This window comes from Zophobas morio, unplaced genomic scaffold (assembly GCF_036711695.1).
Source record: "Zophobas morio isolate AGI-343-1 ecotype UQ-CSIRO unplaced genomic scaffold, CSIRO_AGI_Zmor_V1 ptg000031l, whole genome shotgun sequence".
NCBI lineage: Eukaryota > Metazoa > Arthropoda > Insecta > Coleoptera > Tenebrionidae > Zophobas > Zophobas morio.
Genome location: NW_026972136.1, coordinates 10,012,184 through 10,032,966, shown reverse-complemented (window position 1 = coordinate 10,032,966; position 20,783 = coordinate 10,012,184). Strand labels below are relative to the sequence as shown.

The following is a 20,783-nucleotide window of genomic DNA, read 5'->3' as shown; positions in this document are numbered from 1 at the left end:
TTAAATGGTAGAAAAGACACTCAAAAACAAATATGATTTATTTGAGTGGATACGCTACATGTAAGTTTTACTGTTTTTATCTTTTTTTTTTTTTAATTTGACAGCTTGAAATACCTAAGTTAATAAGTTTTAATGTTTTTATTAGAAAAAATTGAAGTAATATTTTTATTTAAAAAAATAGACAAATTTGGGTCAATTATTTGGAAAAAAGTACACAATGAAACCGTGTTTAATTATTATTTATTACAAAACTTTAGTGTGGCTTTATAATTTCAAGATCTCTACATCTTTCATAAATAATAATCTAATCTAACAATTACGAAAAACAGCAATGTGAAAAAAAAAGTCATTAAACAGTTTCAAATCTTCGGAAAATTCGGCAGGTTTTTCTTTACATCGAGTCATTTTCGAGAGTAATTGAAATTTTAGCACACGAATTAATTAATTAAGTAAAATTATTCCACTTTTGTAAAAATAATATTTGTGAAAGCATTCACTTGGGAGCCTTTACATCTTTGTTAACACATCCATACATTTCCCATGCGGAAAACTGAATAACCAATGTAAAATTAAATTTATAAAAATGATATTCGGAACAGACACATTTTTTGAAAGGAGCATACATTTACCGAACAAATAAAATATCTGTGTTAAAATCATCTGATATTAATTTTTATACTTACAGAAATGTAGCAGCTGCTATTGGTGAAAAAAGTCCTCTCTATGTTAAACGAAACTAATGTATTTACTTATTCAGTTGATCAATAGAAGAACGAAAAACTTTTTAAGTACAACGTAACATTTCAAACAACCACGTAATGTTGAAGATGAAAAAACAGAACAAGGAGAGGTCTACACGAAAAAAAACAATAGAAAGTACAACATAGCAACAAACAGAGGTGGACCATCTGAAATATTAAAATCAAACTTGGATCTATATGTTCAGCCATAGCTCAAAAATACTAAAAATACAACATTAAAAACAAAAAACTAAAATTTTTCGTACTTTAAATAAAAATTCACAAGATAAACTAATAGATTTTATAAATTACATGAAAACGAGCCAATTTCTTCACTATAATATAATGCTGATTTCAGTACGTCGATTGATAAACTTTACCGTTTTTCTAACCTCCTACAAATATATTCAATATGATAACAGATAGTGTCGAACGAAAGAAAAATACATAAATCTTTAATACGAGAAACACGATCAATACCGTTCGCATTGAGAAAATCCAAAGATAAATTTTGAACAACCGATGGCATTATCTACAATTAAAAAATCTACACGCATCTGTAAGCCAAAACAATCGTTACCAAATTTGACGCCGCTAATTATTTTTAAATAAGAAGCTAATAGTTGACATTTAAAAAACTCAAATACATCATTCATAACTACAATGAATAAAACAGGATCTAAATTAGAGTCACAGGTATGTATGACCTTGCAGATCAATATATCGAAATAACATAGATATAAATAATTTAATTAAATTGTTACGCAACTCATGACGATGTAACCTATTCAACGAAATTTTATGACTAACAGTGTCGAAAGCTTTCAACAAATTAGAGCAAACGTCAGTGCTTAAATTTTTAAAGATAAATTGCGATATCCCAAATATTCAAAACATCACTGTATAAATATTTTTTAACAATCAATTTAAAATTATTACAGAGTTAATATTTTACAAGCTGCATCCGTAAAAAGCAAACTTCATTCAATCTGGACAATAGCACTCGTGACCATTTCTCTCCGCATTTCCTATCCCGCATTCCAGGTACATAATTTTCCCGCCGGAAATCCCTTTTTGGTCGTCCGCCAAATTCATCCCGTTTTATTTTTCGCAAAGATTCAAAGCACGCCGTCCCTCCATTTATTGTTTCAAACAAAAGCCTCAAAATATCATGGCTCCGACTGCGGATAATTCACTGCTTAATTTTCTCAAACATCCATTTCGATGGGGTCACCCTCGAAACTTTCACTCGTCGACTTTCCGACAAAAGCTCGCCGCTCCCGAAGACAAAGGGTCGGAGAAAATCCGAGCTGCGTGCTCATTGTTCAAAACGAAACGACATTTGTTCATCCCCCGTAAACATAATCATATTTCGTTAAGCGCCGAAGATGCTGTTAAATTACTGTTCAGAAACAAGATGAAGTGTTCCGGACGTATCAGATGGAGATGAGTCTTGAGGCGAAGCCCTCATCTGCAATTTTCGCCTGGAATTGAAAGCGTTACGGAACAATTCCTCGAGTTATTCCGGTTTAAATGGGACGATGCCGGGAGCAAGGAGCCTGTCGATGTTTCATCGTGGATGTTTTACATGGATACTTCAATCATGCGAGCGAACGAGGCGATGGGTTAAATTTCGGGCTAGAAATTTCGCGGATTATCGTAAGGAGTTTGTGAGAAATGCGCTTTGCGACGTGATCGCGTGGAAATTTATATGGAAAGTGGATCGTGGAAAGAAACAGGCAGGATCGGAGAGATTGATGCGTATATAATTGGTACTGGGGCAAGATTGATGGATGAAATGATAAATGCAGGAATAAATGCCTGATTATTAGGAGGTACAATGTGATTGGTCATTTTCAAATTGTGTTCTAAAAAGTTGTCAGAGAATATCGATTCTGTCACTTGTCTACCTCCAAAGGAATAGTTCACAGTTTCACATACTAAGTTACGGAATTGGAAGGAGGAAAAGAGAGAGAACGAGACAGAAAGGGAGAACACATTACTGAATTTCGCAAGTTTTAATGATTTCACAATTATATATATATATTTTAATTTAAACAGTCACCTTAAAATTACTCGTTCTATATGAAACAAACGCAATTTAGTTCAAGAGTTCTAAACTTTAGCATTAATAAATCCCAAACCATCCGCCTGACATTCGCTACAAATCCTCGTGTTACCGCAGTAACTTCGTCACCAACAAACCCAAAATTACTACTCCATTCCATCTCCTCCCGATTTACACGATCCGCTGATTTGGAATAGATCCTACCGCTCGGCTTCATCTCGACATCATTTCAACCACTTAGCGATCTCGTTCGCAGCGATGACAAATAACATTTATAGCAAAAGCCATCACAACCGGTCCATTATCAAGATTCAATCCAATCCTTACCTTCCATTTTATTCAATCCCGCACCTTCCGCCTAGCACACTTAAAAGATTCACCGCCGTTTATACCCAATTACACGCGAGCTATCTCCATAATCGTCAATTTGCATTGCTAATGCATCACCTGAATGAAATTATCAAGATAACGTCTAACATTGGCTCGTTTTGCATAGACCCGTTAATTAATTGAACTACAGCCGAGCGACACTCTTCAACGAATCCTGGCGCATCCGCCAAATTCGCAAACAGTCACCATAACAAACGAGCGTCGATATTTCATCTGGTACGTTCCGGCGTTCTATCTCACGTTCTCATCCCGGAACACGTACTCCGGGAGCCACTTTGTGGCCTTATCTGCCTCGTTCGTGGCAGTCTGACTGACAACTGTCCCCCGGAGTAATGAGAGTGGCTAAGTAAAAGAGAATTTTTAAAAGACATCACGTACTTCTTATCAACGTTAAAAGAAAAAATTTGATTATAATTTTCAACTTATTTTGTGCTTTCGCCGGATTTTCTAATAATTAAAAACAGAGCCACAAAGTAAAGTAAAAAATTTGTCGAATGTTATTTCGACATAATTCCCTCGGCCCTGAAGTGTAGCTCGCAAATCCCGTTTCCCTAAAAAACTGTAAAACTTGCTTGCGATTTTCTTTTCTGATAACCTCTATAAAGTAAAAATCTGGCGCAAATGACACTCCCGCAGCTTTTTGGGTTAAATTTTTCAAATCCTCAAGTTTTCATTTTTTTGTGTTTCTTCAGTTCTTCGAATTGCAAGTTTTCGAGTTTTTAAGATTACATTTTTCAGTTTTTTAATTTTCCAACTTTCAAATTTTTCAATTTTTAGAATTTGGAATTTTCCGACTTGAGTTTCTCAAGTTTTCAATTTTAATTTTTCATTTTTTTGATGTGCAATTTTTCTTTTCGGATTTAATTTTTTTTATTTTTTCTTTTCTTCGATCAGGCATTCCATTTACAATTTTTCAACGTTTCATTTATTTTTTGTTTCTACCAACGAATTTTAGAATGTTCAGTTTTTCGATTTTCGAAATTTGGGGGTTTCAATTTTTAATTATTCAATCTTTCATTCTTTCATGTCAATTGTTCGATCTACAATTTTTCGTTTCGGTTTTTTATTTTCTTTATTTTTTTATAATTTGTCAGTTTGAAGTTTTTAGATTTTTCAGTTTCATGATTTTTCAGTTTTTCGTTTCTTCAATTTTTGATTAACAATTTTTCTAGTTTTCAATAGAAATAATCCTATGTAATAATAATTTTTAAAATATTTCACATTTTCAATTTAACGATTTTAGAATTTCTTCACTTTCCAATTATGGGATTTTAAAACTTTTCTGATTTTATAATTTTTCGCTTCTTCATGTCAATTTTTCGATCTAGAATTTTTCGTTTCGGTTTTTTCTTTATTTTTTCAATTTTTGGTTTCTTTAATTATTCGACTTGGAATTTTTCAACTTTTTATAAAATTTTTGTTTTTCCAAACGAATTTTCGATTTTCAGTTTTTCGATTTTCCAACTTTTGGGTGTTTCAGTTTTTAATTTTTCAATTATTCCATTTTTCATTTCTTCATGTCAATTTTTCGATGTACAGTTATTCGTTTCGGTTTTTATTTTTCTTTATTTTTTCAATTTTTCAATGTTCTGATTTTATAATTTCTCAGTTTGAAGTTTTCAGATTTTTGAATTTTTGTTTTTTTTAGATTTTTCAGTTTCATGATTTTTCAGTTTTTCGTTTCTTCAATTTATGGTTAGCAATTTTTCTAGTTTTCAATAGAAATAATCCTATGTAATAATAATTTTTAAAATATGTCACATTTTCAATTTTACGATTTTAGAATTTCTTCACTTTTCAAATATGGGATTTTAAAACTTTTTCACTTAAGCGACTTTTCAATTTTTCGATTATACAATTTTGTATTTTTTCAAATTTTCGGTTTGCACTATTTCGTTTTGTTTAAATTAATTTAATTATTTTTTGATTTTTCAATGTTCCGATTTTATAATTATTTGTTGTTTCAATTTCAATGTATCAATTTTTATTTCTTCAATTTCTTTAATTGCAATTTTCAATTTTTAATTTTTTTGTTTTTGGATTTTCCAATTCAATTTTTAGATTTTCAAAATTTTCAGTTTTTAATTATTTCATTTTTCATTTCTTCCATTTTACGATTTGCAATTTTTCGTTTCGGTTTTATATTTTCTCTATTTTTTCAATTATTCGATTTTTCAATGTTTTATTATTTTTTTTTTGTTCTTTTCAATTCTAATTTTTTTCAATTTTTCGTTTCTTCAATTATTCGTTTTTCAATTTTTAAACTTTTTATTTATTTATTTTTATTATTTCTTCAAACGAATTTTCATATTAAAATGTTTAAGTTTTTCCACTTTCCGACTTTTGGGTGTTTCAATTTTTCGATTTTTAATTTTTTCATGACAATTTTTCGTTTCGGTTTTTTATTTTCTTTATTTTTTCAAATTTTGCATGTACTGATTCTATAATTTTTCAATTTGCAGTTTTTAGATTTTTGAATTATTCGTTTCTTCAGTTTAAAATTTTTCACTTTCATGATTTTTCAATTTTTCGTTTCTTCAATTTTTTATTTCTTCAAATTTTCGTTTTGGAATTTTTCGTTGTTTTTTTTTTATTTTATTATTTTTATAATTTTTTGTTTTTTCAATTTCAATTTTTCATTTTTTCGATTTGCAATTTTATGAATTTTCAATTTTTTCATTTCTCATTTCTTCAATTTTTCGATTTACAATTTTGCATTTCGGTGTTATATTTTCTTAATTTTTTAAAATTCTCTTTTTTTCAGTCTGAAATTTTTTAGTTTTTGTTTTCCAATTTTTCTAGCTTTCATTTTAAAAATTATTCATTTTCCAAGTTTTACGATTTTAAAATTTTTCCACGTTTCAATGATTGGATTTTAAAACTCTTTCATTTATCTGATTTTTCAGTTCCTCGACATTTAATTTTCCAATTTTTCAATTCTGCAACCTTACAATTTTGACGATTCTACAATTTCAACAATTTTCTACAATTCGATTTTAGAGTTTTTGGTTTTTCAATTTTTCGATTCACCGATTTTTTCCGATTTTTAAGTTTCTCGATTTTAGTTTTTCAGTGTTTAATTTTTTTGTTTCTTCAGTTCTTCGACTTTCAATTTTTCAGTTTTTTGATTTTTTTTATTTTTCGATTTTTCAAGTTTTCGTATCAAAAAAATGGGAACGTTACAAAATCGTAGACTTGAAAAACTGAAAAATAAAAACGCAAAACTATAAAACGAAAACTTTGGAAAATCTAAACTTGAATCCAAGAACTTGAAATATTAAAGAAACAACAAATTCAAAAATCGAAAGATTAAAATTTGGGAAACTAAAAGATCGAAAAAGTGCAATAACGACAAAATGAAATATTTATTGTAAAACTGTAAAAAATAAAAGAAATCGGAAAACTGGAAATCCAAAAATTGGAAAATGGAGGAATTGAAAAATAATAGAACATTTGAAAGACTGAATAACTGAAAAAGTTTGAAATCGAAGGAAACATCGAAAAAAATAAAGAAAATGAAAGAACGAAGAATTGTCATATGAAATCGAGAAAATGAAGATCAAAACATCTGAAAAATGAAAAATAAAAATCAAGAACTTGAAAAATTCAGGAAACGAAAAATTGAAAAATCGAAAAATCGCAAAATTGCAAATCAAAAAATTGAAGAAACGAAAATCTGAAAAACTTGGAAGTGAAAAATTTTCGAAAAATTATGATTTTACGAAATTTGTTTTTATAAATTTTTATCAGTTAAATTAAGAAATGTTTTTAAAGATGAATTTTTCCAAGGACACATAGGCAATTTGGATAGTTGCAGTGTAATTCTAATAACAATTCCCAAATTTTCGGAAAAATGGAGTGAGTAATTTTTCATTTAATTAATTAAATAATTGGTCTCATTGATTTTTTTTTTGAGTCACCTGTATAAGTTATTCTAAAAACTATGAATTGCACTGATAAACCACAAGTCATGATATTTTGCACATTTTACGATTTTTTGAAAAAAATTTTATGAACGATTTAGCACGATTACGATAACCTTAAAACGTTTGCACGATTTTAGAGCAGACGGTTTTGCAGTTTCAGGGAGAAAACCCAATACAGATTCATACATCACAAATGCACGGGTATTTTATTTTATAAAATAAAAAAAAAGTAAATTTTGGAGATGACGTGATCCCATTGGTGGTGGGGATGGTTAGAGAAATTTTGGTTAACGTTCTACCATCTACATGATTATGAGATTATGTGTCCAATAAAAATTGATGCAGACGACAGATAGACAAACGGAAACATGAAACCACTTTTTTCATACTCTGGAGGTCATGAAACGTCGAGAAACCATGAAAGTAACAAATCGTCTGATGGACTCGATTACTATTTTCCTTTAGCTTACGATCAGGAACTAACAAGTAACTTAATCTTAAAAACAATTATAATAATTTCATTAACATAAAGTATGAATAGCACCGGCCCCAAGATCGGTCTCTGGTGAACTTAATAACTAACCTCTCTTTTGTTATTATATGTACTACCCGAACACCGGCACATTCGCCGCTCAGGCATTCCGGATGCGACAACTTCCTCCGACTTATTACTAGACCAAGATCCTAATTTGCAAAAATTCCTACTTCGCTAGCTTAATTTATCTCGTAGATGGCTTCCGTAATGGAGGTAGGAAATTTCTTGATTAAATTAATTCGCCCGAATGCACGTGACTCGGTAAAGCCCTAAAAAAATAATTACTCCTTGCAGTCTCCCTCCTCCGCACGTCGGATCGAAGCAGAATCAATCTCGGCTGCCGGGGCCTCAACCCCAAATCTGGAGACATAAAACTGTCGAGGTGTTAAACTGCGGGATTATTATTAACTCGGGGATTAATTTATAACACACGACTAATCTTGGCGAACCCTCGAAACGTCTTCAATCAACCCTTTCATACTGGGTTCAATCAAGTCGATGATGATGCACTCTCTCCCTAATGGAAATCCACTACACTGCAGCACAATAATTATCCGCCAGACGGAGGTTCGATCCAACCAAAGCCAAAGCAAGTGCTAATTCGATTCTGGTTGCATTTAAATTCACGTGAATATAAATTGGTTCAATAGGAGTTCGAACATTAAATGTATTTCGGTTTATGTATTCCGAGCTAAATTTAGAGAGCACAGACAGCGATTAAAAATGAATGCGCTCTTATAGGAGTCTCGCGCGCCCTAAATTTAGCAACAGTAGCATAAAAAATGTATCGTCAAGTAGACTGAGCGCACCATCAATTAATTAAACAACGAAATCATCAATATCTGAGACAAAAATTTAATTTTAGTGTTTATATTTATCGCAATCGGCAAAATTTAGCGAAAACTTCGATATCTCCGCTCGGCGTCGAGCAGTTTATTTCTGGATTAAATTCACCGTTGGTTAGACCCCCGGTTCGAAATCCTTGTTTTACGACTAATGGATTCGAAATCCTGCGCTTCTTGTTTTTAATCCAAATTCTTGATGTATCCTTTCCCAGTCTGGTCCCTTATAAATTTTTAAACACTTTGGACAAGTTATTATCCCTTCATTCTCTTCATACTCTGAATAATTCAAGAGAATTCCCATTAGACCGCTAGAAGCATGGAGAACAGATCGTGTTATGCAAAATATACGCTTCATCAAATAAGTGCATATTTCATGGTGTGGAAATTATACTTTTAATGGGTCGCTCTGGTGGAAGGAGTGTTCGAAACTTTATTCATTAATTACGAGCCGTGTTCAGTTTGTTCGACTGGAAATTTTTTCCGGTTCCGGAAAACATGAACGTTTTCATCAAAACATAGTCAACACGGTGAAAAGCTCTATTGTTTGTTTTGTTCGTATATCAGCGTCTTAATGGGGTAGTTTAAAAGACATTAAGCAAGTTCTTTATTCGGAGCTTTATTTATCACGAAAGACTTCCAGTGTTTCATTTTAGTGTTTTCGCTACGGTGTTTACTGAATCCTCGCATCGATCATTCGTAGCGATTGACATTCTATTCAAAAGTAGTTTTACGATTATTAATTGAGTAAACATTGTTGCTTAGAAATGTAGTATGGTGGCCACCGTTCAAACAAAACGACCGTCAGGTTATAAAACTCACTCGTGAATATTTCCTTGTTCTATTTTTACGGTAACTTAAGAGGCTTTCGAGTACTGATCGACAATATACTTATCCACTATTCCTGGCTGGTTTATTTCAGTTTTGTTCCAGAAATATCGCCAGAGTAGCAACATTTTAGTTGTACGCGATTTTGGATTCTCCAGAAGTGTACATTTTATTTATTAGACGTTTGAACTTTTGCCAGTTTCCCGAGCACAATTTATAATTCAATAAGTTTTCCGGAAAACCAATAATATCAGCAATTGTTGAGGGTTATTGAGACATTTATCATCACTTTAAGTATAAGAAATTGCACGTAACGGAAATTTTGAAAATATACAAGTACAATAACAATTCTTCAACATTCTGCTCAGGGTGAAAATGTTTCAATCAATCATTCTAGTGCAGTCTAGTTTTGCTCCTGGAAACTTTACTGCCGGACTAGTTATTTCTACAAACATTCTTTTATAACAGAAAATTGGGTTTGTTAACGGTCGACAACTATTCATGAAGTCTGCTTAAGCAAGAGTAAAGGTTCCTTTGGGATTACTCCAGAAAAGATTTCCTTCATGGTTTTCAGTTTAAAAGGAGGTCAAACTATAAACTCACAGAACGATGTGACGCAAACTATGGAGGGCTGTTAATACGGGTCTTTTTTGGAACGGGAAGTTGAAGTTTTGGTAGTTCTAAAAAGTTTTAGTTTATTGCATTACATTTAATCGACTAAACATTATTATAAAAAGTTCACACATTCATATTTAACTCAGAACTCCAAATTTTTGAAAATGTCAATTTCGCACCATGGATTAAATTCAAATAACTCGTCAAAAATTAGTCTTCAGAAATCCTAATTCGGAAAAATGTTTCAAAAATTTTAAAAAAACAAGTAAATAATTTTGACGCCCTTTTAGAAGTTGTACCTAATGACAAAGAATCCTTAGTAACCATGCTTGCGACCATTAGTGAATCCAAAAATGAAATTTCATTTTAATATTTCTATAAATCAAAATTAATACGCCCACTATTAAAAATTCTAGAGACACCACATTATTTCCTTTTCCAATTTTCAAAAAACCTTGACCTTTTAACTCTCAAAAAAGAGAGATTTTAACGAATATCCCTGCTTTCAGTATAGAAAATAGAATTAAAGAACAAAAATTACAAAATCTGGTGCACAAATGATCTGCAAACACCCATCATTATGCATGGTAGTTCCACAGCTGCAGTCGATTACTGTATACAGATCCATTCACTCCCAAATATGACACTATAGAGCAGGTTCGGTCTCGCGACAATTATGGTCCCGAATCATGAATATGAAAAGAGACACACCTGACATATTTGTCGTCAACACTTAACAATGAGGTCACTCACTGGGGCCTCCACCTTTTAGCCCACTCCTTGTTGATCTAGGTAGAGTTCACAGCATCGTCTTCAACGTACGATTTCCTGGTGCTAGATCTTCAAATATTGTGATGTAGTAAAGTCACTGGTAATCTGAAGAAGACACCTCTATTTTCCCAGGAACGAGATTTATTTCAATTAACGCTCAACACCCTGGAAATCGACAACCAGTTGTCGTAAGTTAAAAGCCTGAGAATCCTCTCAGTGCCTAGGTACATTTTTATGGCCAGATTCACTCCAACTCGCCACGTTTTGTAATGAGTGTTGACTTGGACTTCGATCAAACTGAATACAGCCCTGCCTAAAAATTCTACTACTGGCGACAATTTACCACTCTTTTCAGAAAAAACCTATTTCTAACTAATCCCCAATTCGCAGTTCTGACAAGTTAGAATTAGATATTCCAACCGTCATCATTTTCATTCTCGTTGTAGTAAACCTGAAGCAATTACACAAAGGTTGAAGATACACGCTATTTTCAATTACTATTTGCACAATGGCGTCTAGACGCCCGACATCAACAACGAGAGTTCAGTTCTCTTGTTTCCCTTTTCTGTCTATTCTTGTAACATATCTCTGAAATGATCGTACACTCTGAATTGTTAAGCCAAAGAAATCATTGTCCACGTTAATTTACGAGCTCCTATCTCCAACAACGACACTTAAGTCATTTCGGCGACTTCCTCATTCCACTGGTCTTCCCATTTGCTTAATATCAATCGAGTGGCTCTGTTCCTGAAATCAATAATTAATTTCTCTTGTCTTGTTTGAATGACCGCTGATTGCTTTAACAAAGTTCTCCCAGCTTAATTGTTCCATTAGTCCTCCACCCGGATGCATCATACCAGACATCGAGTGCAACGAGTTCCAGCACTCGTAAACCGTTTCGAAGCAGCCGTATATTCGAAATTTATTAGGCATGCGTAAGTCGCTTCCCGCAAACAATAAACTCTTTTACGATGTTATATTTCTCTTAAACTGCCATTAAGTAAAGGTCTCCCTATAGATCTTCTTCCTGAACGGATCAATTATTCGGTCGATTAGTTGTCCGGTCGGTTTTTTCATCGCTGGCAATCAGCAGACGTCTCTTTCGTGCGTCTGTTTTGTCTGCGACATCATCCGGAAATAAAAATGCACTTCGTCTCACCTTACGGGAATTGGCACGTCTCCATGGTCTCAGAACGAGCTCCTGAAACGACAGGACCATACAATTTATTGATATTGTTATTTGCTTGCACAGTGTGTGTTTTCAAGGGAACGGTCTAAAATTCACTGTTTATTACTGCGACAGCGCCCTCGACCGCCGCTTCTTCGATATTTCTCCGGGGGTGATTAATGCCTCCCTTTCTCGAATTTATTCAACACTCGAGGATCCTTTTTCTGTCATGGACAGAACCAATTTAGGCCCACGAAATTCGAGAACAATGGGCCGCAGTGGAAGTGACGACAATTAAGTCGAGAGCCAGAACGTCTCCTTCTTCTCTTTTTGCTCCGGCAATAATCTAGTTTTTATCTTCGCTTCTTGCTCAAATCTAATCCAATATCCTGCTTATTTACTCTGCCGCTCTCTTCGCACCAATCTGTTCGTAACTACTTCACTTACCCTTACCCTTACTCCCTTTTTGTCTACTCTAGGTGATCGCTATGCTAAACACGACCAACTTCTCCCGACAAAAACTAATCGGAGGGTTGGCACCCTTTCAGAACTGTCGATATTGCAATTGCCTCCAATCATCCAGCGTAAATATTTGTCATTTTACAGTTCCCCTTCATTTCACGCAATTTGAGGGCTTCTTGCGCTGCCCTCATATTCAACATGTCATAATGTGTTTTATGACGGGGTCATGTGCAGCGACCTACGCCGAAGACATTAACGATTTAATAGAAATGAAAAGGGTTGGGAATCCATGAACAATTGGAGGGTATCCAGCGCTATACAGTAATAACCGAGGCTCATGCATTATGCATGACTAATTCGGCCCTTAAACATGAATCATGTATTTTTTAATTAAGATTAAGGTTATTAATAAACGCGGGGGACTTTTTCGGTTAGTTACGCACAACCCGAGTCCAATAGCCGTGCGAAAGAGCGTTCAACGAACCACGGAAAAGTATTTAAGGACGGGACGCCAATTTTTGCTCGACCATGAAAGGGTCCGCAGATCTTTGACTCTGTTCCAAAATTAGCTGATGCAGGAAGCCCACTCACATTGATAAAAAAAAATCTTCGATACTTTTATAGCTGTAGTCTATAAATGCACCTTTATTTATTGCCTTCTACATCCAGTCCAAAATATAGTTCTCGTAACGTAACTGTGAAAATATAAGTTTTTAAGAATTGTAAGAAAAGTTTCATTTTAACAAAGCCCTAATATGGGGTCAAGAGTTAAAAGAACAAACTTCGCTTCGCGACTGAGTTGAACACGATTTTTGACCTCGTCCATCACCCACCCCTTGTCAAAAACTCCTTATTCCCATTATGAATTGGCATTATTTTTCGAAACTCTCCGAAATCCCTCAGCGAACTTCCTAAACGAAAAGAGCAAACAAGTCTGAGCTTTCTCCGGAAGTTGAACTTTCAAAGGTGACATTAATTTAAGACAGTGTTTTATACGGAGGTAAACAACGCGATTACTTGTAATCCCACGAACGCAATAACGGGGTGTTTGTACACCCTACCTCCACTAATAGATTCACTCCTGATGCGCCTCCGCCACCTGGATACCGGAAAAAACATCAAACACGCCGTCGCCCTAATCACGAATTATTCCACCGAAAGGATCAACCCTCCGATTTTATAATATCGTAAAGTTTTTCCAAAAAACAAAACCATTAAGGGAACCCGACCCCTATAATCTTAAACGATATTATTAAAGTTCAACAGACTGGAGAAGTTTTTATAGTTTAATCGCTTATTCCAAAATATTGTTGGAAGTTTTCTTAGTCTTTGATCCGGAGGGATGTCCGTTTTATTAGTGCTTCCGATCGTTTCTAACTTAAATCGAAAAATGGTGGCTCTGGTGGGAGTTTAATTAAGGTCTCGCGTTTATTTCGTCTCGACCGGAATTTCCGGCACGGGCTCCGGGATGCCGGTGTACACACACAAATTAAAATTAATTAGAGAGCTAAAGAGCAAGAAAGCTGGATGGAGGTTGAAAGCAAATAAGTTCTTGTTTGAGCGCAGCTTTCGTTTCTATCAACTGAGCTTTTTTTACTTTGTGGGGCTTTTGAAGCGGCAATTCCTGCTGTCAGTCGACTTTTGTGGACTAACGGAAGATTTAGAGTACGTTGTCTACATTTATTTAAACTTAGCTTAATAAAATAACTTTAACAACAGGTTTTTAAAGAGAATTGGCGCAGTCGGTAGGAAATCCGACTGTTGTTATTAAAACACACAAGTTCGGTTTCGCTTCACTCATTTCCCGCACATAACAAGATTATTGATCTCGTTGCGAACACGGTCCGACAGCACATGAAAAACAAATAAAATCCCGTCACGTCTAAACCCAGCCCGGTCCATTTTGTCAGGCTCCGGACCGACGTTCGAAATCTGCGAATTTATGCTATTTTAATCGAAGGCTCTAAATAACATAAATCGTCGCTGCGAAACACCCAACAATAATGAAACAGGATTAAACCTAGCGAGTAAAAAACGGTAAAAAACGTTTGAGGTGAATTTATTCAGTGTCTGCTAATGTGTACACGAGGATTAGGGGAAATGAAAGGAAAATGGAGCGGAGGGTCGACAAATGAAAAATTGCGGGTTTGTTTATGGTGCGCGAATGAAACCGGACTAATCCCGTTTGATGACGTCACGAGCGACCGACGGGTTAAAAATAGTCCGTTGCCCCCTGAGGGGATATTGTTTAAGCATCAATTATCGCAATTATTAATGCCGATGATGTTGCGAGCAATTAGATAGACGGCGAACAAACAGGACAAATAAACGGAGTTGGGGTCCCGGACGACGACAATGAGTAAACTAATAATTGTCATACGCAAAATGGGCGTAATTGGAGAGAATTAGGCAGATGTTTTGGGTAAATAAGACGATTGTTTGGTAAAGTTGGCCTGGTTTCCTTTGATCCCGTTGTAAATATCTTAGAGGAGTCTAAAACTGGAGCAAGTCTACTCGGCTGAACTTTACTTAATTTTAATTCGAGTGTGGGTTCTGGGGAAGATCTTACGAAAGTGAGATGCTAATTAGGGTTTAATTTAATTGAGTAACAAACCAAATTCGGCGTCTTAGGGTAATAGATTATATAGTTTCGAATCTGTTGTCCTTCATGGACACGTTGGAAGGGATTATTTCCGTGAAGGTTATCTCGACATTTACCTTAGAAGTGTACCGACAAGATTGCTGTCGGAGGCTTTTTACAACTAAAAATTTTTGTTTGGCAGAAATAAAAAAAAAAAATCATCGAAATGACACATTTAATTTAAAATCGTTGATAGAAAACAACATCTAAATCATAAGTTTATAATAGAGAATGGTATGTTAGATAACTAAAAAATAACTGAACTTCAAATTTGTCTACATTTTAAGAGGATATTCGACAACTACCATGTAAATCGCCGTATCATGTGATCATCTGATAAGGGGAGATACTCAGTATCAGTTGACCCAAAGTAAGATAAAAGTCTAATTAATTCGACAAAAATATCAAACCTTAACGTTTTGGTTTAGTTCCTTGACAACCAAAACTTTATACCATTGGTTTGTGAAATAGATAAATTCGTTCAAGATTTTGTTATTAAATATTAAGAACGAAATAATAATAATAATAATATATTTTAATAAAATCCAACAGACAATAGTCTAAGAGGATAAATACAACCTGAATAACAAAATAAAGACAATCTCAATTTATGGTAAATATGACATTTCTACACTTAACTCTAAATACTTTTGCGCTGTGATTAAAAATATCTAGAATGGACGCAACTACATTATAACAACGGCACATATTATTGAGTGGGGCATAATAATACTGAGTAGTTCTACATATATTTAAAGCAAATGTTTCATGATGGCGACAGTTTATTCGAGGTACTAAAAAAACGATATCATTTAAAAGATTCGTACATCCTATAAACCCATGTATTAATTTAAATAAGAAATAAATGTTAGCGAAAGTTCTTCTAGCCTTTAGACTACATAGATTAAATTCACTTAAGAGAACATTATTAGGGTAGGCCCTAACAGGATACACACCATATTCAACAAAATACAAATGTTTACAAAACTTTCTCTGTATACGTTCTAATGATGAGATGTGTACATCATAATAAGGATCCCATACAATGCTACAATATTCTAGTTACATTCTTATATAGGCATAATATAATGTGAGTAGAGCATCGATGTTAGTGAAACTTCTGGTATTCCTATATATAAATCCCATCATTTTAGTAGCATGATCACATAAATATTGAACGTGCGGTACAAATGTTAGTTGTAAATCAATAATAACGCCAAGGTCTTTGATCTGATCTACTTTAGTAATTACTGAGCCATTCAGTGTATAATTATAATCTACATTCACTAGTTTTCTGGAGAAGGTAATAAGTTTACATTTGGATACATTAATTTTTTGAAAATTACTTGTGCACCACTTTTCAAAAGTGTTTAATTCATATTGCAAAAGCTCACAATCATCAGCAGAATCTATATAGTTAGCAACCTTGAGGTCATCCGCGTACACAAACACACGACAACGAAAATGTAACAATGCATCATTGATGTATAATACAAAGAGAATTGGTCCCAAATTTGAACCTTGCGTTACTCCGCTACAAGTGTTGAACGTTTGTGAACGGTAGCCGTGATATTCAACAAACTGTTTACGATTAACAAGCAATGACTTAAATAGGTTTACTAAGTTCTCACACAAACCAAAAGTACTCAATTTACTAAGAAGGATGGAATGATTTACAACATCAAAGGCTTTTGATAAGTCTGTATATAGTACATCAACTTGCTTACGATTATCTAATGCATGTGACAAATACTGAACATATTCACAGAGGTTAGTTGACGTTGATCTGCCCTTCATAAAGCCGTGTTGACTATCGCTTATCTTACAAGCTATATGACTAGATAGACTTATAGCTAAGATAGACTCAAAAATTTTCGCAAAATTTGAAATGATCGCTATAGGTCTATAATTTTCCACATTCTGACGCTCACCATTTTTAAAAACAGGAACTACCTTAGCCGTATTCCACTTGTTCGGAAAAGTTGCTTCGCGAACTATTAAATTGAACAGATGACAGAGAGGTTCAGACAAACAGGAAACACAGTCCCTCACAAAGAATGCAGGTATACAATCTGGGCCCATCGTGAAGTTTGACTTAATTTTCTTAGCAGCTTGGCAAATATCACATGTCGTTATCACAAAGTTATTTAACACATTAGACATATCACTAGAGTTATCACAGACAGATGAATTATCACCGTTAGTATCAGTAACAAAAACTGAACTGAAGAAATCAGCGAAAGTGTTTACGATGTCTTCCGGATGTACTAACTCTTTACCTTGAAAGAACATATTACCCGGGATGCTTGAATTATTTCGTTTCAAATTAATGTATCTCCATAGATTTTGCGGGTTTACTCTAATGTTTTCTTCAGCACATCTAACGAAGTATGCATACTCTTTTTTGATCTCAGTTTTAATAAGCTTCCTTAAACCATTAACTTGAACCAGATCTCGTTCTAATTTAAATTTCTTATAGTTTTTCCACAGATGGCGCTTATGATTAATGTAATTAATTATGGTTGGTGTAAACCATACAGGAAATGATGTTGTTCTTTTCCGATATTTTGGAATGTATATGTCAAAGAAGTCATAAATTTGACCATATAGATAATCACAAGCTTCATCGACGTTGGTAAATAATTTGAGTTGTGACCAATCCTTAATACGTAAAGCGTTGTACAGTGCAGGATAGTTTCCCTTGCGAAAATTGTAATTGTATGTGTTATTAACTGTGGGAAATCTTGGGTCTTTAGCAGGTAATGAAGAAATATTAAGATTAATGGATAAAGAAGGGTGGTGCAGATCTTCATTTACTAGAGGTGAATTGGAACGTGCTACCGTACATGATATATCACTAGAACTCAAAATTAGATCTAAAATTCTGGAGTTAACATTTATAATATTATTGTGTTGTGTTGAATTATTAACATTGACGAAATCTCGTAGTGGAATAGAAGAACCAGTTATATTAGCTAGGGTATTAGATACAGAAATTTGACAGTAGTACTGAGGTATATTGAAATCACCTAAGATGAGCGTGTTCGAAGATAAATTACACGAATTTTCGAGGTATTCAAAAATTTCTTCATAGTGTTATAATATTTTTGATTGGGATATTTTTGGAAGAGTTCGTTAAAACCGTTGAAAGTAATATTTTTCATTAGGATATTTCTGGAAGAGTTCGTTAAAACCGTTGAAAGCGATGAAATCATTACAAACGAACTTTTCTACAATTAGTGCATAATTATGACCAGAGCGAATTGGGAAACAACGGTTCTACAACGGATTTAACAATATCGGTTGTAGGATCAACTGTCGAATGAATATTTTGAATATGATTGGGACTTTGTATGATTGAGAGGGAGAATGCGAGTCTTTATAATTCTAAGTTAGTTTAAGAAAATTCAGTACTTCGATAAGAGTCATGAGAGGTGACTAGTTCTTCAGAAGTGCTCAGTGGAGCAAGTTAATGTAAAAGTGAGTACTTCGAGAGTAAAGAGTCATGAGAGGTGACTAGTTTGCAGAAGTGCTCATTAGAACAAGTTAATGTACCTACGATACAGTGAAATAAAGGAACATAATTCAGAGCAATTAGTGTTATTTCGAAAAGCTCTAGTTATCTCATGAGGAGGTAATTGGACACAAGAAAAAGTTAGAGTTGGTGATTTTAGTGTTTTGTTATAGCAATTTCTCAAAAAGCGGGAAATTGTTATATCAATAGCATTCAGATGAAGAAGACGGTAATATGTATAGGTTAATTATTTTTAAACCAAAATGATTATTGAGATACACAGATATTCCAATAAGATCCGCTTGCGGTACTGGTGATGTTAAGGGTAATTGCTTAGAAATGAAATGTGATTTAACAGCTAACAAAATGCCTCTGCCTCTACTTTTACTGTTAACTCTATAAACATGGAAATTTGTACTAAAGTATTCACTGTTTAAGACATCTTCTCTGAGCCACGTTTTTGTTATAGCAATAACATCAGCGTTGTTAATAACAACATTTGGATAAAACATGGTTGCCTTGCTATTTAAGCCCCTTACATTCTGGTAGGTTATAATTAAATTCGATGGCTGTGTATCACAAATCTGCTGGATGTTCAGGCGTTTTTTGTTGTTTTCTTAATAATTGTGGGAATACCATTTTTGTATCTCATAATAATGTCACTCTCCCCTTAGTCCCCTTGTTCTTTACGTTGTTTAAATTCAGAACGAATCAGATAAGAGCAGTTTTGCTGGCGACGCGTTAGATCACGATTTAAATATAAGTCATTTTTACGATTGTAAGCCCGCAAAACGTCCATGGCTTTTTGAGGATTTGTGAACATGATTTTTAAGGGACGAACTTTCTCGTTATTATATTTACCTAACCTCACACAGGACACTATAGGGATGGTATCCGTGTTAGCATTAGGAACCACAATACTTTGACAACGTCCCATGTCATCTTCCTTTCTCGCTACAGCAGACTCTTCAACGGATTCCGGCAGGTTATACAAAATTAAGTTATTTGCACGACGATTTCTGTCTTCAACCTCTGTGATAATTTCCTCGTCTGATAGTTTCTTGTGGGAGTCATCATCGACCTTGTTGCGGCAGTTTTTTAATTCGTTTAACTCAGACTTCAAACCTTCAATTTCGTCTTTTAGGTCATTAATCGTAGTAATAATGTCGCATTTATCGCAGTAAAAATGTATTTTCCTGGAATTAGACCGTACACAATCCACTTCAAGCTTAGAAAGTCCAGCACATTCCACATGGATATTTTTTCGGCAAATATCACATGTAATCCAGTCAGAATTTCTTATTTTCTTATTGCAGCTACCACACACCGACATATTGTTGCAAACAATAACAAGTATACACAATATACGAATAATATTCTATTATAGTTATAATCGATGGAGGACAAGCACACATCACATCACATCAACTCGCTCAAATACATTTGAGCGACATTTTGATCTATAGTTATCACAGATTCTACAGATAAAAATCGATCGAAGGTTCTAGATAGAACTTACGTCTCCCTGGAATACAACTTTTATGTTAACAGCATTGTATTTTCAAATTTTCGGGAAAATGGGGTAAACCGATCTTGATTTGATGAATAAAATAAATTGTTTCATACATTAATATCTTTGAGTCCCTATACAAGCAACTGTAAATTAAAACTATGGCGCTCACAATAATTTGCAAACCAAAGTAAAAATTCGGTTATTAGCACGTTCCGATAACGAGTATCTGCGTTAAAAGACATAAATTCGTTTTAAATTTTCAATACCACTTTTAATTTCACTTGAAATGTTAAAGTTCGCTTCAAATCTTAGCATGTGTAAGCTAAAGAAACCCTGTTCAAATTCAAAATTGCGAAAAATTTTAGACCCAAAGCCCGTCATTAACGTTCAAGGCAAATTTCAACGCTCACAACATGAAATACACTCCACAACCGCTGTGTTAAGTTCGATACTGTCGAAGAAATTTATATTCAAAAGCCACCAATCATTTTTAATGACAGCAAAAAGAGCAGCGATTTAAATTCATTAGTCTCTTACGACTGATAAATTAAACCACCATCAATTATCATAAAAGCTTTCAAGCCGAATATTTTCAAACGTTGCATAGATAATATTCTAGAATATTTCATCTTCATTATTGTAAGTATTTATCATGCAACCTAAATAGCAGAACTTGTTTAATGAGAGGCAATAAAGCGAGGTGGATGTCATTAACTTCACTTTATAGTGTTTGCATAGTACACACAGATTATTCATCACCTCAAAATTTA

The 20,783-nt window shown here is 33.9% G+C and overlaps 1 protein-coding gene across 4 annotated transcripts in view; it reads right to left on the bottom strand.

Annotated features, from left to right (window-relative positions):
• The window catches only part of LOC135139419 (cyclin-dependent kinase 14), a 193,940-nt gene that overhangs the window by 70,992 nt on the left and 102,165 nt on the right, over positions 1-20,783 (bottom strand). Inside the window, exon 1 of one of the 4 annotated variants that reach the window (XM_064069638.1) lies at positions 19,362-19,896. The exons of the other annotated variants lie outside the window; for them this stretch is intronic. Within the exon in view, the coding sequence (XP_063925708.1) occupies positions 19,362-19,833 (472 nt within the window). The 5' untranslated portion in view covers positions 19,834-19,896. Of the gene's footprint in view, positions 1-19,361; positions 19,897-20,783 lie in introns of those variants that run through there. 4 annotated transcript variants of the gene reach the window in all.